Genomic DNA, 27081 nt, shown 5'->3' on the forward strand with positions numbered 1-27081 from the left:
CATTTGAATTTCAAAAATAGAGGCATATTGCACAATTTTGCATTAGATTTTTTTTCAATTTAAAGATAAAATTTTTGTATGAAATATTTTTGGCTGTCAAGTTCTAAACGATTTTTCGAATTGGAGAATCCTATTATATTAAGCGAGCAATTTCTGTATTTATATATCTGGTTATTTTTATATCTTTTTATTTTTATATCTGGTTATTTATGTTTTACGGATCTCGAAAACGGCTCTAACGATTTTCACGAAATTTGGAACATAGTAGGTTTATGATATAAAGATTCGATTGCACTAGGTCTCATTCTTTGGAAAACTCGCTGAACGACATTAAAAGGATAATTCATCCTTAGAAAACAGATGATAATTTCGTCGTCTCTCGATAACAGAAGATGCGTGTGCCTGTGTGGGAGAGAGACAGAATTATTTCCAGCTGTGTAATCATAATCAGTCAGTGAGAAATTTTATCTAGCTAGACAATTTAATCGATTTGATCAACATAATCCGATTTGTTGACATGACATGATAATCCTCCTAAACTAGAGTATATCATAATTTTCAAAGTTGATCATTATTTGACAATTTCAAGTGATTAGTGAGTGTTATTTTGTTATTCAATTTTATTTTGGTTTGTACTATATAATCTAAATTATAATTTTTTTGTTTTCAAATGTTTGAACAGAAAATTGAACCTGAATTCAAGTGTATGGAACATAACCTACTTTCTGGACTATTTATAGTGTATAAATCAAAATTCGGGAAAGAAACAGTTTTGGGCTGTGCCTGTTAGTACTTCCCCAATCATTTTAAAGAATTGTGTTCGGTTTATCAAAAGTCAATAAATAAATAAATAAGAGCAAAGCTCGGTGCCCCAATATTATTCGCAAAATCAGAAAGGATTAGATAGGTTGTTTGAAGTTTTTAGTAGATAAATTATGAAAAATATCGGGCAGGTTGGCCGAGATGACTCAGACGTTGCACCCTTCAGTCTGCTTGCGCTACCTGGTCTTGGGTTCGAATCCCTCCGGTAGTCATGGACGTTTGATTATCTTAGCAAATCACCCAGGCACTTCCCATTAACCTCGCTCAAGATAAAAGTGCTCATGTGGACATCATTATGTTGTATAATATGAAGGAACTACACATGATTCTCAACAATTTTATTGATTTGATTGTATGGTATGAGATGTTGTGGTATTTTTCCATAATAGAAAGAATAAGACTTTGATATTGTCAATACCACTTTTATTTATTGATAAAATAATTTATATACCACTTTTATAATTAATTTTCGAATAAATAAAAGTGGTATTGACAATATCAAAGTCTTATTCTTTCAACAATTTTATTGTCATCTAGGTAGTTTCCTGAATTTAGCTATAAAAAACCCTATTGTATCACTATGAAGACGTTCATTAGTGTCGGTATCTGACATATCTGGACCAAACTTCAGCACACATTTCCTCTGATCATCAGTCAGCGAAGTTCCCGGCCATTCACTACCAGATGACCCAACCATAAAATCCGCTCTCACACCATCTGACCCAACTAGAGGCTCAGCTCTAACTAGCTCAATCACTCCCCCATAATTACTCAGCGCCCATTCAACTAGTCCTTCATTTTCCTGTACTAGGATTGTGCATGTACTGTACACCAGATACCCTCCCGGCTTCAGAAGTGACACGGCTGTATCGAATAGACGTTTCTGAACGTTGGGGTAGGAGTTTATGTGTTTTGCCGTCATTGATGTATTGATGTGGGGTCGTTGACCCAATCCGCTGCAGGGGGCATCCAAAAGGATTTTGTCGAACGAGTTTTCGGGGTAAGGTGGGGGGCCGTTGAGGACTGATGAAAGAATCTGTTCTCCTGTTTTCGTTTCTCGTGTGTCTAGTGTTCCCGTTTCAACGTTTGCCGTTTCTAGTTCAAGTGTTCCCGTTTCAACGTTTGTCGTTTCTGATTTCTCAAGTTCTCCCGTTTTAACGTTTATTGTTTCTAGTTTGTCGAGTGCTCTCGTTTCAATATTCATCGTTTCAGATGTCTCTAGTGCTCCCGGTTCAACGTTTCTTCTATCACTTTTGTCAAGTTCTCCCGTTTTCAAATTTGTCGTTTCTAGTTCGTCAAGTGTTCCCGTTACAACGTTTCTTGTTCCACTTTTCTCTAATGTTCCCGTTTCAACGTTACTCGCCTCTCGTTCGTCTAGTGCTCCCGTTTCAACGTTTCTTGTTCCACTTTTGTATAGTTCTCCCGTTTCAGCGTTTATCGTTTCAGATTTCTCTAGTGTTCCCGGTTTAACGTTTCTTCTTGCACTTTTGTCGACTGCTCCCGTTTCAACGTTTCTCGTTTCCCGTTTATCTAGGGCTTCGATCGAGTTGTAAACATATGCTTGAACCCAGTCGCAGCCCAGTACTCGGCAGTTGGAAGCCAGCTTTTCCACTTTGTTTTTGGATCTGTCGATTGCTATTAGGGTTCCCTGTAACATCATACAATAACTGAAGAGACTTCAAATATTGTCAAAAAATCCACTTGATTTTAATAACAATTGACAACATTTCAAGTCCCACAACATCAATATTCACTCTACAAACTTAGTGCCGGTTGCATAAAAGCTGACCAAGTTTTAATCGTGATTAATTCCACGAGAACCAATCAGAGAAGCCGTCTTATCAAAAAGGCCTTGTCTGGTTGGTTCTCGTGAAATTAATCACGGTTAAAACTTAACAGGCTTTTGTGCAACTGGGCCTTAATCATACAATAACCTTCAGAAAGGTGGTGTGGAGGCTTGTCTCTATTTATAAGCAAACACTCACTGATTTCTTCTTTGCATTCAGTAAGTCTGATAATACATAATGAATTAAATTACTTTAGATACTGTTGCTGGTAAGATGTGATAATATAAATAAATTTGAAAATCTACTTTGTGAAAATAATTGAGGACTGAAAATTTTGTGAAGTGAAGAACTACAAGACTCAACCTATTTCGGACATGTGAAACCTTATCTGAATTTTGGGAGAGGAATAGCACAAGGTTACCTTATTTTTTTCTCTCCCTATCATTTTGAAGGTGTACTTATTGCATGAATCAATAAAGAATAAGGAATAAGGAATAAATTTTATTTTTTGAATTAGAAACCCACCTGATGTTTCATAAGAGCCGCCAAATGAGTAGTTTTATTGCCTGGGGCTGCACACATGTCAAGCACCACTTCGCCAGGCTGAGGGTTGAGAACATGAGAGCATAGGATGGAGGGGTAGTTCTGGAGGATGCCATATTCGGCTGGTAGGCTGAATGACGCTACACGACTGGGAATATCTGTCATTTCGATGGCTTTACCACTGCAATCAATTCAGAAACAATATTGAATACATTATCTATTAATTTAAAAAAAACTATTAAATACATTCACTATTAATATAAAACTAATAAAAATTGAATGAAACTCGATATCGGACATTTCTATGGCTTTTTCACTGCAATAAATGAGCTGCGTAGAATGAGAGTGGTCTAAGTCACTATAACAAGCTTTTGAGTAATTTTTTTTTGTGTAGTTGAGAAGTTGATATTGTGGTAATTATTCATAATAAATGAAAAAGACTAAGAAATTGTCAAAAACCACAGATTTATTGATACTTAGAAAGGCCGGTTTCGGTTATTACACCGTTGTCAATCTCTGATAAACTAACTGATAAACTGATAATCTATGTTTATCAGAGATTGACAATGGTGTAATAACCGAAACCGGTCTTTCTAAGTATCAATAAATCTGTGGTTTTTGACAATTTCTTAGTCTTTTTCATTTAATTTCGAGTAGCCTAATTGGCGTTTTATCGAAACAGGCTGTTAGAAAATCCAGGTGATAATCTTGAAACAGTTTCATTGTATTGCACTCTGACCAACCATTTATGTCAGTGATTTTAATCTATGTCTCACATAGCTGAGTGTTCTATTTTATGTAACGACTCTGCAACCGGGCATTAGACCACTATCACGTTGAAAAGAGGAGCTAAAAATGAACCCATTTCAGTGGATAACCTAGTGGTGTACATTTTTGACTTAGACCACTTTCATTCTAAGCAGCTCAAATTTAGAAAACCTATTAAATACATTCTCTATTAATTTAGTAAGACTATTTAATTCATCCACTATTAATATAAAACTAATAGAAATTGAATGAACCCCGAATATCGATCATTTAGATGGCTTTCCCATTGCAATTAATTCAGAAAAACTATCAAGTAAACCAAGCGATTTCGGTGAAATCGATAAAATATTTCATTTATCAAATGTAATCATAACTTTCAAAAACTTCTCAACTACTGATATCACAGATCATACATGCAGACGACGTAAGCATACGTCAAAAGCATACTGAAAAAAGCAACAGTCAGTCCAATGCGAAATTGGAAAGCGAAACTGCCTTTATTGTCTTCATAAAAATGGCTATCTGTAATATTTAGAGCAGATCAGAGCTATCTGATATCTAGAGCAGAAAATGAGATTTTTCCGGCTCGAAATCGGTTTTCAAGTCGGAGGCCGTAGGTCCGAGGCCGTAGGCCGAGGACTAGAAAAGATTGAGAGCCGGAAAAACATTTTTGCCCGTGGTGCGAACGCTATTTTTCGCCACACACAAAAATAAACAATATATAGGCTATATGAGAATAGTTGTTTACTAAGCACTTCCGAAAGCAGAAGTGGAAAGTGATAGCTCTAGCAAATCTGAGGTAATCTGAATATCAGGAAATTGTCCAAGTATTTTTATTTTTTATTCTGATTTGTCTAAATAACCTAAAATATGATGTTCAATTATGTGGGAGGTTGAGTTTATACTTTTTTATTTTTTCAAATGACAATAAGATGATATTATTATAAATGTTTTAATTATTGAATAATAAACACAAATAATGAAAAGTTTTTTGATTAGCTGTTTTTTGATCACCTTTCTTAGTTCCATGTTAGCGGCTGGAAAGGGTACTCTTTCCGGCCTAGGCCGGAAAGGAACCTGTTCTAACGTCAGACGAGAGTCGTCTGCAAACAATGTCTTTCAGATCTACGTAGGGACTGGAAAACAGCTGCTTTCTGTGCAGAGTGGCGAAAAGAATTTGACTAGTAAAACTGAAGAAATATCATTCTTCAACAAGAGAAGGTAACTTGGATGCCAATACTTGGTAACTTGGATAGAATCCGTAAATGATATTAGAGTACTGGGAGTTGTAATAAACTTCGATCTTTCATTGAAACAACATCATGAATACATTAAAACGGGTAAAAGAAACGAAACTGGACTGCGCTACCTGTGCACTGAGCTATTGTTCCAAAAAGGTGCATCGTCTAACTCTCGACTAGCATACTTTATTGTCCTCTGATTCCGCTTCATTACCCTCATTATTGGCCCCGTGTGCTTTCTTGAAGGCAATTCTACCTGGTGCCGGTAGCACCAACTTATCTATTACTTTGCACCTTACATCTGTTACCTATATTTTCTGCAATTATTGAATGTGAATCAATGATCAAGTACTTGTAATTATTTTATTTTTTCCAATGGTTCATTTGATGAAACTCAACTTGCTCACAAGATGTATACAGCCTGAATTGAGTTACATACAATACGATACTTATTAAACGTACGATTTTTTGGCGTTCTTTCAAATTCTATTAGATTGAACACAACATGGCAAACATATGATGTGATCATGTGTTTGTCAAGTCCCATTCAATATCGTAAAATTTATAAGGACGGCAAACAAATGTACGTTTTAAAATCGATGTGGGCTTTACACAACACGTACAAAATGGAACGTACTTAATGGAAATTAAGTACAAACTTAATTTAATCAAATTAAGTTTGACTTAATTTGTACTTATCATCGATAATAATGTGTGTGTTTATCTAATCACTGTATGCTACCACTGGTTTACAATTGAAAGTGCCTTCAAGTAACCACACTGGTCCACCAATATATTCCTCGGAGTGGAAACCATAACAATAGACCACGAAAATGTCGAAATTCAATAACAATAGGCGACCACTGAAGAGTCAATAGAACTTCTACCTGTCCATCCATTGTTTTCGGCGGCCCCGTCTCGTTTCTTTAACCCTTAAGAAACTGAACTTAACAGTTTTCGTTCTGAGAAACTTGAAATCCTCTCTGGACTATAAGGTTCTTACAACTGAAAGAGTATGACTAGTTAATCCATTATTGAAACAGATAGGCCTATTTGAGTAGCCCTAAACATACAGTTCGTTTATTGTATAAAGAATTTTCGTTTATTGTATAAAGCACTATAATCATATATAATATATCATGACATTGGAGGAAAAATTAGGCTGAGCCTGTACTATTTCTCTCCAAAGATTTTAATAAAATGTTAATGTTGTCCAAAAGTTAAGATTATGTAATCACACACTGCTTTGTCACTTGATTTTTGGTCCAGGAATAATAATTTGAAGATTTTGAATTTTGAAGGTTGACGTAATACTCTTAATAAATAATAGAATGAATCACAATAGATTAAAAACTTGAGAAATATTATCATCAATAATATTAGGATTATACAATAACTGTAATTTTTAGACAAAGTTTGACATTTTTCAAAAATTGAAAAATGGGTGATAACACAATGATAAAATAAATGAAATTCTAAAGGGTGAGGATGTGGTATGATTCATCTAATCACAAAGATTGCGCTGGGCTGGTTATGTTGAGAGAATGGCGGACCAACGAATGCCAAAAGCAATTTATAAGGCCCGGATGGAGGGTAGAAGACGACAAGGGAGGCCTCGCAATCGATGGAGCGATGAAGTGGAGGATGAAATCCGGAGAATGGGAGTTGTGGCATGGAGACGAAAGTCATGTGACCGTGATGTGTGGAGGGCTCTAGTGCGAGAGGCTAAAGCTCACATCGAGCTGTAATGCCAGAAGAAGAAGAAGGAGAATGAAGAATTTTATTGTATGTATCTATCTTCTATCTATCTATATAAATATAAAAGCGAAATGGCACTCACTCATTCACTCACTCACTCACTCACTCACTCACTCGCATAACTAAAAATCTACCGGACCAAAAATGTTCTTATTTGGTAGGTATGTTCAGTTGGCCCTTTAGAGGCGCACTAAGAAATCTTTTGGCAATATTTCAACTCTAAGGGTTGTTTTTAAGGGTTTAAAATTCGTCTTTTAGCATGTATATTCTTCTTCTCCCAATCTCTTAATTATAATTGAAATTTCCATATCATATGTTACTATAGAACTATAATCTAGATAGAGTACCTCTTCGAAACAGTTGTTAACTGGCAACTAAATTAATAATTTTGTCAGGTTGGCATTAAGTTGAGTTGATTTTGTTAGGTTGGCACCAAGTTGAAGATTTAAATGCATTTATCGCGGAAAAATTGATTGGGCACTGCTACTTCAATCCTGGGAATATTATATTACTAGCCGTCAGGCTCGCTTCGCTCGCCATATCTGTTTAGCCAGACGTTTAGTCTGGACCCCCGACTGGATTGTCCTAATATAATATGATAAAAATGAAAAAATGCAGGCGAGCGAAGCGAGCCTGCTGATTTCATTCTTGGACGATCCAGTCGGGGGTCCAGGGGCGGAGCCCCCTGGCTAGACGGATATGGCGAGCGAAGCGAGCCTGACGGCTAGTTATTTATAAAATTGGAACAAACTCCGGATTGTTTTCATACTCACGTTTTCTTGTCTTCAGTACTGCCCGCAAATATCTCTTTCCTGGTCATCACTGCTATTCCGTTGCCAACAAATATCTTATCGTCAAGGTCAGTGTAGGGAGTCGTTCGGCCCCACAGACATTTCTGCGCCGAATCCGCGTAGACACTCACCCTCGACCCGATTGTCGTTTCTGTAAAGAGATGCATATAGTGAGGTCCACGATATAATGGCAGTATTTGATTAACATCTTGTTGCTAACCTTGTCTATCATTCGACAAAGCAGATAGCGCTATCCTTTTCTAGCTCCGCAACGTTGCTAGATCGTTTTCAACTATGAAGAAATGTAATTAACAAAATATTTAATTCCATTTCTGAAAATTTATTAATTTATCATTAGAAAATATGTTCTTGGCGGATACAATACAATTGATTATTTTAAACTAGAATGGACAGTGAGGTCCACGTTATAAAGTACATGTATTGATATTCATGTTATAAAGGCAATATTTGACTAACATTGGTGTTGCTAAGCTTGTCTATCATTCAACAAAGCAGATAACGCTATCCTTTTCTAGCTCCGCAAACGTTGCCAGATCTTAGATGAGCAATGTAGAAATATAATTAATCAACAATAATTAATCTCTATTATAAAAAATATTTCCGGGCTGACAAATAATTGTTGTATAGTAGCGCTCATCGAATTTCCATCTAGCTGTTTACCCTGTTTTCAATATTTGCAGTAGCAGAAGTCTTCAGGGTGATTTACAGCATTTAATTGGGATTTTCATTTAATAATAATTATATACAGGGTGGGGCAGAGCCGACTGACGAGTTTGAAAGGGTTATAAATAATGAACGGAGAAACTTAGAAAAAATGGTTTGGTTTATTGAATTCAGCTCGAAAAATAGTTTTTAGTGTTTAGTTTTTGAAAATTATATCGGTTAAATGGCAGCAATCAGCAGCTATACACTGATGTAGCCTATTTTTGAAATTTTCAAACGCATTTTGGCATATTGCCACTGGTAAGGCCTGAATCTCCTCCCTGATTTTCTCCTTAAGCTCTTCCAAAGTGTGTGGGCGATGTTTGAAAACCTTTCCTTTGAGGTAGCCCCACAGGAAAAAGTCACAGACACTCAAATCGGGTGAGCGTGCCGGCCACTTCACGTCCCCCCTCAGAAAGATAAGTCGCCCTGGGAACATTTCTCTCAACAAATCCATTGAAATGCGCGCTGTGTGGGCTGTAGCCCCATCCTGCTGAAACCATATTTCCCCCAAGTCTTGTTCCTCAGCAAGTTCTTCCAATTTGGGTTGCAGAAACGTTTGTAACATTGTGACATAACGCTCGGAGGTGACAGTGACGGTGATGTTGTCATCTTCGAAGAAGTATGGCCCTATCACTCCAAATTGAGAAACGGCACACCAAACTGTCACTTTTGGTGAATTAAGTGGTCTTTCATGAAGTTGTCGAGGGTTATTTGCTGCCCAGTACCGGAAGTTTTGTTTGTTGACTGCTCCACACAGATGAAAATGAGCCTCGTCACTGCAGAAAAGAGTCGCCATTGCCGGGATGCGTTGAAGCATTTCCTTGCAACAATTTTTACGGTTCAAAAAATCGGCGGCATTTAATTTTTGCACAATCATGATTTTATATGGATGAAAAAACAAATGTTCATGAAGAATCCTCCTAATTGAACGGCTGGACATCCCCAAAGATATTGCATGCGTGCGTGCAGAACGCCTCGGTGATTGCTCGACTGCTGCTCTCACAATTTCAATATTTTCGGGAGTTCTCACTGTTCTTGGTGCGCCATGTCTTCTTTCTTGTCGTGTACTACCAGTTTTCTCGAGTTGACGAGCCCACGCTCTGATAGAGTTCACAGATGGGACGGGTTTGTGGACAGGAATGTTAAAATGTCGAAACGCCCGTTGAACTGCGATAATCGAATGTTGATTTTCGTAAAAAGCGCGAACAACATAACCGCGATGCTCTCTCGTCCAATTCATGATGCACACTAAAAACTATTCTCCCGGGACTGTACAATGACGCCCACCGAGCCTGCCTACTCCCACCACAGGCTGAGCAGTGCCCCCTCCAAACTCGTCAGTCGGCTCTGCCCCACCTTGTATTATAAAAATGTATTCTTTAATTATTGAAAATATATTTTATTGACGGATGAAACATAATTGATTATTTTAAACTAGAATAAACAGTTAATCAGATATACCAGTATCAGCTATCCTCCTAAGGCAGGGACAAGGCAGAGAATCAGCAACGTTTTTCTCTTATCTTTCTCCACTGCCATTATAACGTGGACCTCACTATAGGAAGAATCAGGGATTCAATTTGATAGATTTATTTTGTGTGCAATGAAACACTGGAATGTTGTCTAGAAATATCATAGTTTTATTGGAAAACTAGCAGGTAACCCGTGCTCCGCAAGGGTCTAATAAAAACTTGACAAACTGAAACCTTTACGTACTGAAATCTTGTAGGATTTGAAATAGGCCTATAATCATCCTCGGTGTATTAAGAATCTATAGGCAAAATTTGAAGTTAATCAGTCCAGTAGTACAGACTTGATGATGCGTCATTGGTGAATTTCCTAACCCGTACATGTATAAGCCAATTCTTTCATTTATTAGCCTATATTATAGATTACATAAATGTTTCAACACCCATGGTGTTAGATAAATATACACTTTATAGATAAATATCATCATAGATACATAGATACATCTCATCAACAACAGTATATTATGCTTTGTGTGTTTTTCAATGTAAAAATGAACAGATAAATGGTTGAGTATCTTTAAATTGAAAATGAATAATTTTCTTTAGTGTCACACTTTATGGACGAATGTCACTACATCTTATCGCGACAACAGTAGGCTATAAAAATATTATGTACCGTGTGACTTTCAAAGTAAAAATGAATAGATAAATTCTAAATTTAAATTGAAAATGAATAATTTGATAGAACTTTTTGTGTAGTTGAGAAGTTGATATTGTGGTAATTATTCATATTGAATGAAAAAGACTAAGAAATTTTCGAAAAACCACTGATTTATTGATAATTAGAAAGACCGGTTTCGGTTATTACACCATTGTCAATTTCTGATAAACCGAGTTATAAACAGAGTTTATCAGAGATTGACAATGGTGTAATAACCGAAACCGGTCTTTCTAATTATCAATAAATCAGTGGTTTTTTGACAATTTCTTAGTCTTTTTCATTCAATTTGATAGAATTAACAATTAATTAACAGAGGAGCCAACTCCTCTCAATATAGTTTATGAGTTGTTAGATCGCTTCCCGGTGGTTCGGAACCCACCTAAAACTGTAGGTTCATTCATCTCTCATTATCATCCGCCTCATCACCCATGCACAAGCCTAGAGCTCATGTGGGCATCACCCTCAGCAAAAATAAAAAAAATTCTGTACCTGGCGACATAGCGATCACTCCTGGAGCGAAGAGGTCAGCCCCTCTGAGAATGGCGACTCCACATTTCATGTCGACAATCGCTTCCATTGGGTGTCGGTCGAAGTTCAAACTCTGTTCATCCCAACATCCCACCACTATACAGTCCTTCAAGAGACGGTCTTGTTTCACTTCTGGGATTGTTTTACGGCCTCTTGAATCGGCTTGCTGAAACAAGATCGATTGATTGAACAAGATTGAAAGAAAATTGATTATGTGATTGAATATCTGTGTTTTGACGTGGCTTTGTGTACAATTTTGGTTGTGTATCAAGTTGAGATGATACTGTATCATATTGTGTTGATACTGTATCATGCGTGGTGATACTTTATCATTTTGTGATGATACTGTATCATTTTGTGATGATACTGTATCATTTATGGTGATACCATAGAAAAAATATAGCAAAACAAAGTTTCCCATGGTATGAGACGTTTATGTTCCAAATGTCACTGTTAACTCAAGCTGATAGTTCTAGTATTTCTTTATCGTGAAGCTATGTGACGCTTTTAGTCTCTCATACTCATTTGGTAGAGAGTTAGTGGGGAGGATATTTTTAATATTCTTTCCAAAGAATGGACATTGATATGTCCAAAGCTCCGCCAATTTATGTAGATGCATAACAATATAATTATCTATAGTTATTATATTACAAATTACTTTTTCATATCATATACAGTTCAATAATTATTTTCTTAGTCTATATTATGTAAATTCATCTATAATTTTGCTGCATTGTAAGCTATTGTATGTAAGTGTATAAGCCAGTATATATTGTAATCTACATAAATAAAGTACTCAATCAATCTCATACTATGCCGTTCTTACACTCTCACTCAAACAAAACAGTAATAATAGATTGTAGTCGAAATTAATTGACTTGAAGTTTGGAACATAAACGACCTATACCATGGGATATCTTCTCATGCTATATTTTCTCCATGCGTTCACCTTCTTTTTATAGAGTCAGTGGGAATGATAAGACTACACAAATGCGGGTTCTCTCTCAGTTAGCATCGCTTTTTATATTAAGGTGCGTACAGATATTCGCGCCGCGAACATGAGCAATCCAATTTTAATCAGCTGATGCCAAGCTTTTTATATCTGTATCTTACCGTTTCTGTAAAAATACAGATATAGTCAGCTGATGCTAAGCATCAATATGCCAGCATATTGGCATCAGCTGATCCCAAGCTTTTTATATCTGTATCTTACCGTTTCTGTAAATATACAGATATAGTCAGCTGATTAAAAGTGAATTGCTCATGTTCGCGGCGCGTAAATCTGTACGCACCTTTAGATAGCTGTGATTTGCTCCACCTATTCAGGTAGATATCTGATGTACTTGCTGATCCTGTTTATAATGAACAACTCTATCGAAACATATTATTTTATTCGTCAAGAAATTAATTTTTCCATGATTTAATAATATAAATTTTCATAATTGAAATGAAATATTTTGATAGTACATCATGTTTCTTCGTAGTCAACAAACGATTTGGCAACAGCGCGAAGGTAGAAAAGGAGAGGCCTATCTGCTTAGAAAAAATGATCAATTATTATTGACCCTAAAGTGAAAAGTAAATTTTTATATCAAATATTGGTGGGGAGTTCCTTGCTGGAAGATCCCGCCTTGCTTGAATATATTTGTTAGTTTCTATAGTCCAACTTGTGATATTTTACTACAATATTTCAATGTATATTTGTAAATTTGTTAGTTTTTATAGTCCAACTTGTGATATTTCACTTATTATTGACGAAGCCTATTGCTTACATTTTTGTAATGTTGTTTTATGGCCAATAAAATTCTTGATTCTTGATATATAGCCTTCAATTTGTCTTATGACTGCAATACTTCAGCCGGGACAGACAGTTCAACGTGCCCATACGATAATACGGGAATGATATGGTTGAACTTTTGTTCAGGGTTTTGGGTTTGAACCCGGAACTTCTAGCAAGTACTATACCCGCTAGACCACGGTTCTCTCTTATGGGTACTTGAGTAGTAATGGAATTCAATATTACCTTTTGCAATTGCATCTTGATCATATCAATAACAGTCTCCAATGAGACAGAAGATGAGTTGACTCGTATCGTGGTGAACCTTGGTACTGATCCAAACCATTTTTCCAATTTCTGTGGACAGAAATAAAGGGCCCTAGATGAGACATGTGAATTCAACGCGTTAGTATTTAGGAAATAATAATAATAATACTGAGGGTGATGCCCACATAAGCTCATAGGCTTGTGCATGGGTAATGAGTGAGAGGGATGATGATGATGAGAGATGACGACTACTTTTTAGGTAGTCGGGACCGACGGTTTATCGTCTCCTCCGTAATTCAATTCAATTTTCATTCAATCCTTGACCAGTCTTTACACTGGATGGATTAAGACGAGGTGGCCGTATCTATGTGATTGTGCTGTGGTCAAAAACTTTTGCCCCGGTCGAGATTCAAAAGGATTCTCTTTATTATTAGACCGGCGCGTTATAACTAACACCAACGAGCCACCCATACCGTATGTGCTATTTACCTCAAAAACAGATTCAATTTTAAGAAGCTGATTGTGAATAATTCAAGTGCCAGAAATAAAAAAATTACACCCTGTAGTTTAGGGTGTGTGCTCACAGAGAACGGTCAGGCGTTCCAAGTTCTGCGGTATACGTTCTTTCTATGGACAAAATGGCGGCGGTCAAATACAAGTCTTCTAGTTGGGTTGTATTCAATTTGGTTGTATATTATTTTATAATAAATGAATTTGAATTTAAAGAAAACAAGATACAATCAGACGGAGAGCTAGTAAGTTTATCTGCAGCTTTAGTATTATCAATTATTTAACAATATGATAATTCTCTTTCTCTCTCCTGTACGATGGTACTTTACTAAGATTAACTTTGGTTTTCATGTAAGCTTATTCAGTTTTCTTGGACGAGATAGTCGGAACGCCTGAACGCCCTCTAATGCAGGGGACACCCCTAAGTAGGGGGTCAGTTCTTACTTTTTTTATAAATCTGCCAGTTGCCTCTTTGGGCGGTTACTCACGACAAGACAAGTGTGTTGAACATGTGTGTATACAGATGTCGTCATACTTTCTTGTGTCATCACAGCGAAAGGATTAGAAGAGTGTTATTAATACGGTTTAGAAACGCTTATACGATTTTATCTTATTTATGTGTTATTAATCTGTCAGGCCTCTTGTTCCGTGACGTCAACCTCCTTATCGAAACGAACTTTTGAGGAGGCAGAATGAGCATTGATAGAATAAATATACTTTAAGGGCCGTGTGCAGTCAAAGCTTAAACGAAATTAAATCAGCTGGCGGCTTAAACTCGAAATAAAACACATTATAACAAACAAGACTTGATACGGATTTAATCCAGTTTGAAATGAAATTTTGTTTAAAATGTGACTTTGCAAACGGCACTAATTGTAATAAAAATTATAAAGAATATAAAAGAAACTCACTAATCAACTCACCTCAAGTTTTGTAATTGTATTGTTTTTACGTTCTGAGTTCTTCTCAAGCTTTTTATTATTGTACATACATTCAACCAAATTGAAATCAATTTTCTCTAGCCATTTTTCCATTATTTTTACGTAATTCAAGTAATACACTTTATCTATTCCTTTTATTTGTCCATAACCTAAAAATTTCATTTCACAAATCACAATAACATAACCTCAAAACTTGACATGCAGATTTACCAACTTTAATCTTATTAGGTACTTGAAACCATGAAATTTATTGTATATTTCAACATTCATCAAGAATATTATAAAATGAAATCTTGATTAAAAAATTCCAACGATCAATATTTTTAATATTATATTGTGGAATGATGGGCTCATAGGTTGGTGTACAAATATAAAATACACATGGCATGTTCAATTTTTTTAGGTTAGCCTTGTTTCAGTAGTTTGTTTGAAACTAAACAATAATTATTATTACCTACAACTATACAACCAAATTTGTAAATATCTTAAATTTGACGTTATCACGATCTATTTTTTATAATTTTTCAATTCATCTTGGAATAATTCAGCATGTTATGATCTTATAAGAGAATTCCGCGTGTACAAGGTTTACTAATTTGATCAGTTTACCGTCATTCAACCTTCAGTCATTTACCTAATTATAACATGTTTTATAATACAATAAAAATAACTATTTCTTGTAAAATACAACCAAAAATCACTCAAAATATAGATTTTTCCGTCGTGACTGCAAATGGATGAAAGATATTAAAGCCTTGGTCTATTTCGATCAGACCTCATGTAGGCTAGCCTAAAGTAAGGTGTTCACCTCCACCTCCAAGAATATTATAAAAGGGTAGCAAAAAGCTCAGGTAACGAGCGTGGCCTACTCTATTACAAGCCTGCTATGCAGGTATAGAGAGTTGCCACCTGAACCAGTTTGTTGGCTACACATTGGTATTGTTTTCTTGGGGTAAGTCAAATAGTAAACTTGCATCTACACTTCAATAAAATTCGACTTGTACTTCTGTTTTTAATAATTTTAATAACTAGCAATGTTCTCATATACATAGTGCACTTTCTATATCAATTAATTTAGCATGGCATTATTATGTACTCAACTGAGACTAAGTTAATTCGAGTATGTAGCCTACTGTATACTGAGTACGGTAGCATATTCTTCATATCTTCTTGCAGTGCTGCTGATTGTGTTCTTAATTGTCCTAACATAAAGATTACAGTACCTACTGTAATAAAAATGCTTTGTTGCAGGTAAGCCTATCTATACCAGTAGGAATTATAAACTCTGGTACAATCATATCAGAACCATGAGTAGCTCAGCCGTCAAGCCTAATGTGGATGAAAATCTTGTTTGGATAGACATGGAGGTAGGTGCTTATACAAAATAACAATCCTATTATAGGTTAGTTCCGTTAGTTTATACAATATGAGACATTTATCTACACTACAAATTCTCATCAAGTCTAGTAACTCCTTCATTTATTGGAAAACAGTGTTGCTTGTTCTCTGCCTTGTCACTACCTTCTGTAGAGGATAGCTTATACCGGTTTATCTGATGTAGTGTTTACTGTTCATTCTGTTCAATATAATCAATTGAATTCAACCTGTCGAAAAAATATATCTTTCAATTAGGCTATCTAATAATTGATTGAGCGAAGTGAGGTCTAAGATTCAAGTCGACGGTTTGGCATTTCTCTTAATGTTTAAATGTTTATATGTTGCACATTTACGGCGAAGCGCGGTAATAGATTTTGATGAAATTTTGCAGGTATGTTCCTTTTTTAATTGCGCGTCGACGTATATACAAGGTTTTTGGAAAATTTGCATTTCAAGGATAATATAAAAGGAAAAAGGAGCCTCCTTCATATGCCAATGTTAGAGTAAAAATCAAACTATAGAATTATCATAAATCAGCTGACAAGTAATTACACAGATGTGTGGAGAAGCCAGTCTATAGCTGTATTTCCATAAGGTCTATAGTTTCAATCAGGTACTTGTGGATGAGAATACCGCGTGAGGTTTACTGTTCACAGAACTACTAGTATAATTGAGATCAAATATTTTGTTAATCAATATTGTACTTCTACATTGTTAAAAACGATCTGTCAACGTTGTGGAGCTAGAAAAGGACAGCGCTATCTGCTTTGTCGAATGATGAACAAGGATAGCAAGGTTCTGGCCGCGACGCCACACTTTAACGTCACACCTCCAAGTTGGCACCTGCTTTTCATTTATTTTGATATACATATAAGAGCACAAGGATAATATCCCATAATAATTGCTCTCTTAACACATAATGCAATTAAACAATCAAAAATGTAATACTTTATACAAATATTCAAAGAAATAAAAAGTCTTTATGTAAAGTCTCTCTGGATTTTTGCATATCCCGTGAGGTGTGACACGCGAGCTACCACCCATCGGCACTGCCAAGTCGGTAGGCGAGTATTCAATTAAATTCAATTTATTAATGTCAACAAAAATTAATATACAATTCATACTTACAAACATAAAATACAAATTCTTTATAAAATAATGAATATTTACATAAAATATCATATTCTAAATAATATTGTTGCATCCCTCTTTAAGCAAAGCTTGTGATGAGGGATGGTGTATCTCTAGAATGTTGGATAGCATAAGATACTAATATACATCGTAATATTAATAACATAATTAGATTCTATAATTTTACATTACAATATCAAGAAAAAAGAAAATTCCATTCTCTTATGTTATTTTCATACAAATGTTGCTCTTGTAATCAGTATAGGCCTAATTGAGATTCAACTATATGTTCTACATCAAAGATGAAGATCACCAATATTTAAAAATAAAACAACAAATTCTGTTCTGCTCTGTTATACTAAGTAAGATATGTATTTGAAGAATAGAATTGAGATTTACAAAACAGATTTGAGAAATAAATCAAAATTAGTCTTCATTTTGTCTCCCTAATAAGTAGTGTCGAAGATACTGTCTAAAAGTTTTGAAAGTGAAAGAATAATAACAAATTGGTATACATTGGGATGCTCCAGAAACTTCAAGCAACAGACGGTTTAAAAGTCTAGGACCATAATACGCCGCATGAGCACTGGCAGCCGCTGTTCTACAAGGTGTTTCTAGCAAAAATCTCTCAGATTGTCTACGAGTAACATAGCCGCCATGAGGGGCTATAGGGAATCTATTGGGCCACGAATAGACAAAACTAGCTAGGTCAAGATAATACAAGTGCTCAATACTGAGTACATTAAATTCTTTATACAGCAAATTTGTTGGATATCTAACCGGTTTTTTCAAGCATATTTTAATAATTCTCTTATACAATACTATAAGAGGCTTAAGAACGGTAACACCACAACCACCCCAGCCAATGATACAATATCGCACAACTGACTGCACAAGCGCAAAGAAAACCATTTTAATTTGCTCAACTATGAAAATATTTCTCAGTTGAACAAACTTATACAGTGTTTTCCTCAACCTAGAACATAAATATGAAATATGGTCTCTCCATTTCAAATGCTTATCAATGATTATTCCCAAGTATTTGGTGCTGTTCTTAAATATTATTATAGGACAAAGGCAACTATTATCATCGCATCCAGTTTCATGAAAAGCCAAACTCCCCTGGTTATCTGGCTGACCTGCTGAGGTCAAAGAAAACGACATCAAAAAAGTATCATAGAAGAGTTTGGTCTGCATTGAGTAGACTCCCCTCAATTGACCGTGCACCTCGAGGTTCACAGAGTTTAGGTGCAGTGGAACAACCCCAATGACCGTCCACCCTCGATCGGGGGGTACTACGTAGTTCCGGCAGTACGTGGGCTGATCAGAGCTCGGACGTATCCTCTAACGCCTCCACAGGTCATGAAACATACTCATGGTTCTCAATTATGTATACGTCCCCAAGGTGGGCACTTGCACGTCCTCCACACTGGCGCCCAAAAGGGTCGCGAGCGTTTCGGAAAGAAGCGTCAGTGAGGACTGGTCCCTCACTGGCTATAACCCCGAAACTCCACCGGACAACCTTCACTGTGCCCAGCTACTCCCAGAGATTGATTGATTGCCTGTATTAAGGGCGGAGCTAGGACTCCAGGTCCTCTCTGCCACACAACCCTTCACATCTCATACGGAAAGACGGAGAGTTCAGGTGACTCGGTCGAACCATGAACCTATAGTGAGGTCCACGTTATAATGGCAGTGTTTGTTTAACAATGGTATTGCTATCCTTGTCTATCATTCAACAAAGCGAATAGCGCTATCTGTTTCTCTCTTTGTTCTGTTGCCAGATCGTCTTTCAACAATGTAGAATTAATAATTAATCAAAATATTTCATCTTGATTATGTAAATTCATTATAAAATTATTGAAAAATGTAATTTCTTGCTTAATAAAATATAATTGATTATTTTAAACGAGAATGAACAGTTAATATTACATCAATAAATCTGTATCAGCTACCGTCCATAGAAGGCATTGACAAAGCAAGGATCGGCAACTGTTCTCCTATCTTTTTCCACTGCCATTATAACATGGACCTCACTATATCATAGTCTGGAGCCTTCACCCCCTATAAGCCAGGCTACTTTCAGGGACGGAGTCACACAGTTTTCAAGTGTGCTATAATTCCTCCTAGTTGACGGTTGTTCCTTTCACCATGAGAACCAGCTCCCGTGGCTGGTGGATCCTGAATATTTTCTGAGACGAGGCGAGAAACGAACTCCAAAATAGCTCTGAAAAGAGCTCCCTAGGAGCTCAAGCTCCAGCCTGATCCCTCAGAGATCAAAAGGGAACAAGGGATTAAAAGGGATCCCTTGTTCCAAAAGGAAAACAAGGATAGTTTTGGTTAATTAATTTTCATAATTCAGATTAAATGTATTGTTAGGCTCAACTCACACTACCTCGACTCGAATCGTACGACCCCAGTCAAGGATACTCCAGTCTCTCGACTTTACAACTTTCTTGCTCATTGTCACTAATTCAGTTCCATTTCTAACCTCAGATTTTAATAAAACTATCATGAATATTATCATAGAGAAACAATAGCTTAAGTAGATATCCCCATGGTATAGGGCGTTTATGTCGCAACTTTGACTGTTATCTCAAGCCGATAGTCCATGTATTTCTTTCACAAAAACGTGTGTGAAAAATGAAAATGAAAAAATTCTTTATTATGCGGAGTTAGAACTTTTAAGTCCTCTCTACCACTCAACCTCAACACATATTGTGCTGTTCATACACTCTCACCCGGCCAAAACAGTAAAAATCTACAATAATCGATAGTACTCGACTTGAGATAACAGTAAAAGTTGCGACATAAACGCCCTATACCATGGGATATCTACTTACTCTATTGTTTCTCTATGATATTATTCTCTTATCTAATTTTTATTATTGCCTTATCTGAAATGATGAAACCATGAAGATGTAACTTCAAATTCTAACCTCACTTCATCAAAAATACACGGTAATATGCAACTCAAGTCGAGGCTCAACCAACATGTCGAGTCGACGATCGACTCAGTCGTTAGGTCGCGGAGACTGGAGTCGACTGGTCTGAGTGTCACCATTTGAAAACATGCTGCGTCGAGAAGAGACTATGGCCCGGTTGCACAGCAGCCGGTTAAATTTTAACCGTGATTAATTCCACGAGAACCAATCATAGAAGGCCTTTCTGATAAGACGGCTTCTCTGATTGGTTCTCGAGGAATTAATCACGGTTAAAATATAAGGGTCGGTTTCCGAGCTCGGGATTTAGCCAAGTCCTAGACTTTAAACAGCTGGAGTCAGAAAATTGGCTTTCCGAAACGGGGCGTAGTCGCAGTCATTGTCATAGTCACGTTTGAATTAAATTTCGAAAAACTAGAAAATTGAACACAAAATAAAATAAAGAGAAAATAGTGTAAAGTTTCAGCTACTTTGAATTATTTAGGAACGTCTAATTTCGTCAAGGAAAAACGTTTCCAATTATAGAAATGAGAAAATAAAAACTACGACCACTTTTCTAAAAGCTGCGACTACGCCCCGTTTTGGAAAGTCAATATTCTGACTCCAGCTGTTTAAAGTCTAGGACTTAGCTAAATCCCGAGCTCGGAAACCGGCCCTAAGTGTGAGTTGAGCCTAAATTATTAATCATATTTCTACATTGTTAAAAACAATGTGGGAATGTTGTTGGGGTGGAAAGGGGTGGATCTGCTTTGTCGAATGATAGACAAGGATAGCAACAATAATGTTAATGAAATACTGCCATCATAACGTGGACCTCACGATAGCTCTGCCTGCTCGTGGGTTCGTATCCCGCCGGTAGGCATGGACGTTTGATCATCTGATGAATCACTCATGCGCTCTTTCCATTACTCACGCACAAGCAAAATGCTTACTTTACTTGTTCGTCATATGAAACTGCATTAAGGGAGCAACGCTCATTGGCAGAACTAGTGGATGAGCCCCTATACTCAAAACACAAACAGCCGCCATCCCAGAGTCTGAGGGGTGACCCCCTGAACTCCCTGACACAGTCTATCCGGTTCTCCCGGTCAAGGACGAAGAATTCAAGTATGACTTTTTGTGTAGTTGAGAAGTTGATATTGTGGTAATTATTCATATTGAATGAAAAAGACTAACAAATTTTCAAAAAACCACAGTTCTATTGATACTTAGAAAGACCGGTTTCGGTTATTACACCATTGTCAATCTCTGATAAAGTTTATCAGAGTTTATCAGAGATTGACAATGGTGTAATAACCGAAACCGGTCTTTCTAAGTATCAATAAATCTGTGGTTTTTGACAATTTCTTAGTCTTTTTCATCCAACAGTATATGACTTGTCAAAGTGTAATCTAATATAGGCCTATTACTAATATCCTTCAGCTTTCAACACAACAGTCAAGAGAACACAACCGATTTCACATAACACACAAACATACATAAAATAGCTTATGCTTGTCATTCGTCATGAAAATTGTATTTAATAGTTATTTGTGCAACTAGTGCGCAAAGTGACAGTTTGCTGCACCGAAAGAAACGTTTACGCCCGAGCCATAGGCGAGGGCGGAATGGTTTCTTGAGTGCAGCAGAAGAACTTTGCGCACGTATTTCACATTAAGTTTTTCCCTACAGTTACCATTGAATATGAAAAGTGGGTAATTTAGGTAAGATTGCCTGAAATGCATCAAATGTTTTTCTGTGTAATTTTATTATTGATAAAAACCTTAATTTATTGTCAAATTGAATAAAAATGTTGTCCTTGGTTATAATATATAATAGTAATAATTAGCGCGTTGTGCTTCGTTGCACCTCTGCTCACTATAGCAGCCCAGTCACTGTTACCAACTTCATTTTGATTTTGCTGCACTGTTGCTCCATATAACCTACTGAGTATTTTGCGTTGCCATGTTGCAAATCTGGAGTGCAGAAAAATTTTTCCCGCACTAGAGCGGAAAAGTGATTCTTTGCGTTCTGTAATCAGTGCAGCAATGGCCACTTTTCAACGTAACTGTAGGAAAATTATATTTCGTATCAGCTACTCATCATCATCTCTCGATCGATCTATTCTTGAAATCATCACAAATAGAAACGTTTGTACTGTATTATCATTCATTCCCTCATCACCTAGGCTTAAAATACTTGTGGAGAGTTGCCTTTGTAAATAAATATACCTTAAAACAATTCTAGAATATTTAAAAATGCATTCACGCATAATTTATATTTTTCAATATCTACATTAGTCGAATTGTTTGCTGTTTTTCAGATGACAGGTCTTGATCTGTCCATACACCGGATAATTGAGGTGGCTTGTATTATTACTGATGGCCAATTGAATGTAATTGCAGAATTCCCTTCCTTGGTGATTAATGAACCAGAAGAAGTTTTAGCCAAAATGAATGAGTGGTGTGTCGTAAATCATGCTAAAGTAAGTTAATACCGCTGCTAAAAATTCTTGAAAATTGAAATTGAGTTCCTGGCTAAAGGTACAATATCGTAAAGGGGCGTTTACATCAGTCAAGTTCACTTGAATTCAAGTTTTGTGTAAAATAAGTGTATTTTGAAAACTTGAAGCCTAGGTTGCAAGAACAGAAACTTACCACTATACCAATGTAGACCCTTCTTCACTGTATAGGGCTACTTGTAATATAAATATAATAAATAAACTTGAAATAATATTCAAGTTGAATTCAAAATTAAACATGCTCAACATCTACAAAACGTGAAGAAGGGTATAAATAAAAATAAAAATCTCAGTACCCTTTTTGAATTATTTTATCACTTGAAAATGGTATCAATGTCCGAAACATGTTGTAATAAAATAATTCAAAAAGGGTACTGAGATTTTTATTTTTCTTTATACGTACCCTTCTTTACGTTTTGTAGATGTTGAGCATGTTTAATTTTGAATTCAACTTGAATATTGAAGGTAGAATCCAACCTACTGGAAAAATGAGATGTAAACAGTTGTCTCTCGTCAATGTAGAATGTAGAGGCATAGTTGAATAGTTGAAGATTACATAACACACTTGAGACGTCTCAATAATAGTACTTAATCGTTCGTAGATTGGTGTTATGGTTTCGAACTTCAGAAATGATTATCGATGGTGAATTGAAATGAATTAAAATCAAATTTATTAAACTTAGAGAGGGAATAAATTGAAATTCAAATTATACTCTTTTTTGCAGACCGGTTTGACAGAAGAAGTGAGAAAAAGTAAAATCACTTTGGAAGAAGCTGAAACAAAATTGTATAATTTCATCAGTCAACACGTTCCTCCAGGTGAGTTAATTTAATTCTTCACGTTTAACTTGGTATTAATATTATTATTTCATTAATGAATTGCTCCCTCTCTTTATATTATTTATAACAGAAGATGAAAATGTTGGTAAGATTTTGGAATTTTTCCATTATTTGAGTGAAACCTAGCGATTTAAATGATTGAATTTACAATCTTTTAAATTTGATTAAGTGATACCATAGAGAAACAATAGCGTAAGTAGATAGTGCGATAGGATAGTAGTATAGGGCGTTTATGTCGCAACTTTTACTGTTATCTCAAGCCAATTACTGTTGATTATTATTGATTTTTACTGTTTTGTTTGGGTGAGAGTGTATGAACGGCACAATATGAGAGACTACCAGCGTCACACAGCTTCACGGGAAAGAATTACATGAACTATCAGCTTGAGATAACAGTAAAAGTTGCGACATAAACGCCCTATACCATGGGATATCTACATATGCTATTGTTTCTCTATGGTGATACTTTACGGTAACGTTTTTCATTTTTCAAGACTAGCTCCGAATAATGATTCTATTCTCAAGTTATTCAAAGGAATTAGACTGTATCACAATACCTACAATACAAGGAACTGGTCATGCGCATCTCGATCTTTTGATGATCAGAGTCAGATGATCGGTGTGACGTCATTGGTGCTCTGAAAATCTATTCTTCCTATCTGTTCAATGTTTAATTGAGCAACTTTGAAAGTCTTTTTCTCAAAAAGTACATAACTTATAAGTCTTGACCACATCTCCTACGATTCATACAATATTTATCTTCAATTTTTCTAGAGTTTCAATACTTTTGGACGGCTGTATCTTTCAGAATGCTCGATTTTGTTAGAGCATGCACATCGAATACCTGTTGCTCTCTTGTTGAAAAACCAACATGCTTTGTATCTTGTATTTTACAGTCCGTGCAAATTTACTTCAGACTTGGAGGAATATGCAGCGCAGAGAAATGGAGGGAGATCAGGCAATTACAGTGATAAATTGACCGAGTGAAGTGAGGTCTAAGATTCAAGTCGACGGTTTTGCATTTCTCTTAATGTTTAAATGTTTATATGTTGCGCATTTACGGCGAAACGCGTTAATAGATTTTCATGAAATTTGACAGTTATGTTCCTTTTTTAATTGCGCGTCGACGTATATACAAGGTTTTTGGAAATTTTGCATTTCAAGGATAATATAAAAGGAAAAATAAGCCTCCTTCATACGCCAATATTAGAGTAATCAGACTATAGAATTATTCATCATAAATCAGCTGACAAGTGATTACACAGATGTGTGGAGAAGCCAGTCTATTGCTGTATTTGTATAAGGTCTATAGTTTCAATCAGGTACTTGTGGATGAGAATACTGCGTGAGGTCTACTGTTCACAGAACTACTAGTAGAGTCATAGGTAGATGCGCAGTTGCCAATTTGTCAGCCGTCTGACTGTTTCCAGACAGGAATCTTCGCATGTGTAGCATGAGCACATGAACAGTCACTAGAAGTTGGAGAACGCTGGCCGCTTCAAAACGGCAACATCGCGCCTCTGTATCCCTCCCGCTGTATGCTTTCTCTGCTGCGCATGTCCATCCCAAGTAAGAAGTAATTCTGCACAGAGTATAGGTACATTGGATTAATAAGAACAATATGAAAACTTGTAGTACCTCTAGTAATATTTAAAATATTACAACGACAAGTTTCGATCATAATTTTCAAGAGGAAATGTTTTTTTTACATTGGATTTTATTAAGTAATAGGGGTTCAAGTATCTTTTCTCTAGCATAGAGAAAAGATGGCATAAGAAGATATCCCATGGTAGAGGGCATTTATGTTCAAAATTTCACTGGTAACTCAAGCTGATAGTCCACATAGTTCTTTTTGGTAAAAGTAAATTCCGTATGACATTTGTTGGTGGGGAGTCAGTCCCTTGCGGGAAGGTCCCACCGCCTGAATATATAATTTAAGCCATCAATGGGCCTTACGACTGTCACACTTCAGCCGGGACCGACGATAAAACGTGCCCATAAAACGTGACGTTTAACGTGCCCATCTGATAACACGGGAGTGATCTGGTTAAAAAACTTTTGGTATTGAGAGGGTTTGAACCCGGGATCTCTATGCTGCTACGCAGGCACTCTATCCACTAGACCACGGATCACTCCAGTTCTTTTTGGTGAAGCTGTGTGACGCTGACAGTCTCTCATATTGTGCCGTTCTTACACTCTTACTCGACCAAAACAGTAATAATCGACAGTAGTCGACAGTCACCGGCTTCAATTTCACGATTAAAGGCTTCAATTTCACGAACGACCCCACACTGTATTAACTCAGGGGTTGTTTAAAACAATATTTAAAATAATTCATTATTGCAGTTACACATTGTAATATATTGTGATGTAATGTATTTTTTGGAAGTTCCAAAAATCGGCATGAAATTTGGAACATAGGTGGTTTAGGGTAACTGTCCACTGGAACCGTATTCAACCGATCCGTTCGGCCGTTGGATCGGACGAATCTGCCGGCTGTTAATTCGGCCGAACACGGTTGTCCATTGGAACTGTTTTCGTCAGTCTAGTTCAGTAGTTGGCTGGATGCCAGAAAGTGAAGTGGTAAGCTAGTTAGTAGGGAAAGTCATTCTTCTGTGTGTGTGTTTACTCACAAAGATAACAAAAAAAAGATTTATAAAACAGAACAAGTTGAAAAAACAAAAATAGACAAGACTGTGAAACAATTTTGAGGTTTGGATGATGTTGTCTTCAGCTCGACTTCGGACGGATAGAGCCGGAAAATCCCATTCAATTCTGATCAAAAACTTGATCGGCCGGAGACGGACGTATGAACCTGTTGCGATGAACGAGCATCTATTGCTTTCTTTGTTGGGGGATCGTTCGGACGAGTTCGGTAGTTTTCGGCCGATGCTAGTTCGGACGAAATCGGTTCCAGTGGACGGCCCACCTAAGTGGTAGAGTGGTCATTACTGTACAAACTTCGTCACGTCAAAAAATAAAAGTCATTCTATTCTATATCACGGTCCATGGGATATCCTCTTATGCTATCTTTTCTCTGTGGTTTTATTTTATAGTGAACTCATTTTTTACCCAAGTTGAACTGTTTTTTTTCCTTTTCAGGCAAATGTCAGTTGGCAGGCAACAGTGTCTACATGGATAGATTATTCATTAAGCAGTTCATGCCTAGAATAGATGGTCACTTACATTATCGTATCGTAGATGTCTCAGCAGTCAAAAAGAACTCTGCAGGTAAGTGATGATATTAAAATAAATAGTAAGGTCTACGTTATAATAGAAGTATTCGATCAACTCTGGTGTTGCTATCCTTGTCTATCATCAGACAAAGCAGATAGCGCTATCCTTTCCTACCTCTGTTGCAAAGTTTGGAAGTTTTGTATCAAATTATGGTATTGTGTATCAAATCCTATTATATTAAGCGAGCAATTTCTGCATTTTTATATCTGGTTATTTATGTTCAACGGATCTCGAAAACGGCTCTAACGATTTTCACGAAATTTGGAACATAGTAGGTTTATGATATATCAATTCGATTGCACTATGTCTCATCCCTGGGAAAACTCGCTGAAGGACATTAAAAGGATAATTCATCCTTGGAAGAACAGATGTCTGTATAATTTCGTCGTCTGTCGATAACAGAAG

The 27081-nt window shown here is 36.4% G+C and overlaps 2 protein-coding genes across 3 annotated transcripts in view; one reads left to right on the forward strand and one right to left on the reverse strand.

Annotated features, from left to right (window-relative positions):
* Positions 1–27081, forward strand: part of LOC111053967 (probable oligoribonuclease) — a 29372-nt gene that overhangs the window by 1296 nt on the left and 995 nt on the right. The window contains 5 exon segments of the mRNA XM_039436929.1: positions 15901–16016; positions 22402–22563; positions 23325–23418; positions 26542–26654; positions 26657–26670. Of these exon segments, the coding sequence (XP_039292863.1) occupies positions 15901–16016; positions 22402–22563; positions 23325–23418; positions 26542–26654; positions 26657–26670 (499 nt within the window).
* LOC111053970 (tRNA (cytosine(72)-C(5))-methyltransferase NSUN6) lies at positions 886–15055 on the reverse strand. 2 transcript variants are annotated; one of them, XM_039436920.1, is made up of 7 exons: positions 14632–15055; positions 13178–13288; positions 11116–11320; positions 7693–7861; positions 3135–3333; positions 1345–2470; positions 886–1159 (listed from the first exon to the last, which is right to left on the reverse strand). In XM_039436920.1, the coding sequence occupies exons 1-6, from the start codon at positions 14809–14811 to the stop codon at positions 1352–1354; spliced, it is 1983 nt and encodes a 660-aa protein (XP_039292854.1). In that variant the 5' UTR covers positions 14812–15055; the 3' UTR covers positions 886–1159; positions 1345–1351. The 2 variants fall into 2 exon arrangements, with proteins under 2 accessions (XP_039292854.1, XP_022196613.2); XM_022340921.2 differs by lacking the exon at positions 886–1159 and having other exon boundaries at positions 1331–2470.

This window comes from Nilaparvata lugens, chromosome 10, assembly GCF_014356525.2.
Source record: "Nilaparvata lugens isolate BPH chromosome 10, ASM1435652v1, whole genome shotgun sequence".
NCBI lineage: Eukaryota > Metazoa > Arthropoda > Insecta > Hemiptera > Delphacidae > Nilaparvata > Nilaparvata lugens.

Bases quoted from the DNA above. Each gene is read 5' to 3' on its own strand.
- LOC111053970 (XM_039436920.1), bottom strand. From the start codon at position 14,811: ATGAAATTTTTAGGTTATGGACAAATAAAAGGAATAGATAAAGTGTAT. The intron at 3,334-7,692 runs GTGAGTATGAAA...AATTGATTGCAG, and splicing joins AGTACTGAAGACAAGAAAAC to TGGTAAAGCCATCGAAATGA. The intron at 2,471-3,134 runs GTGGGTTTCTAA...ATGATGTTACAG, and splicing joins CGGCTCTTATGAAACATCAG to GGAACCCTAATAGCAATCGA.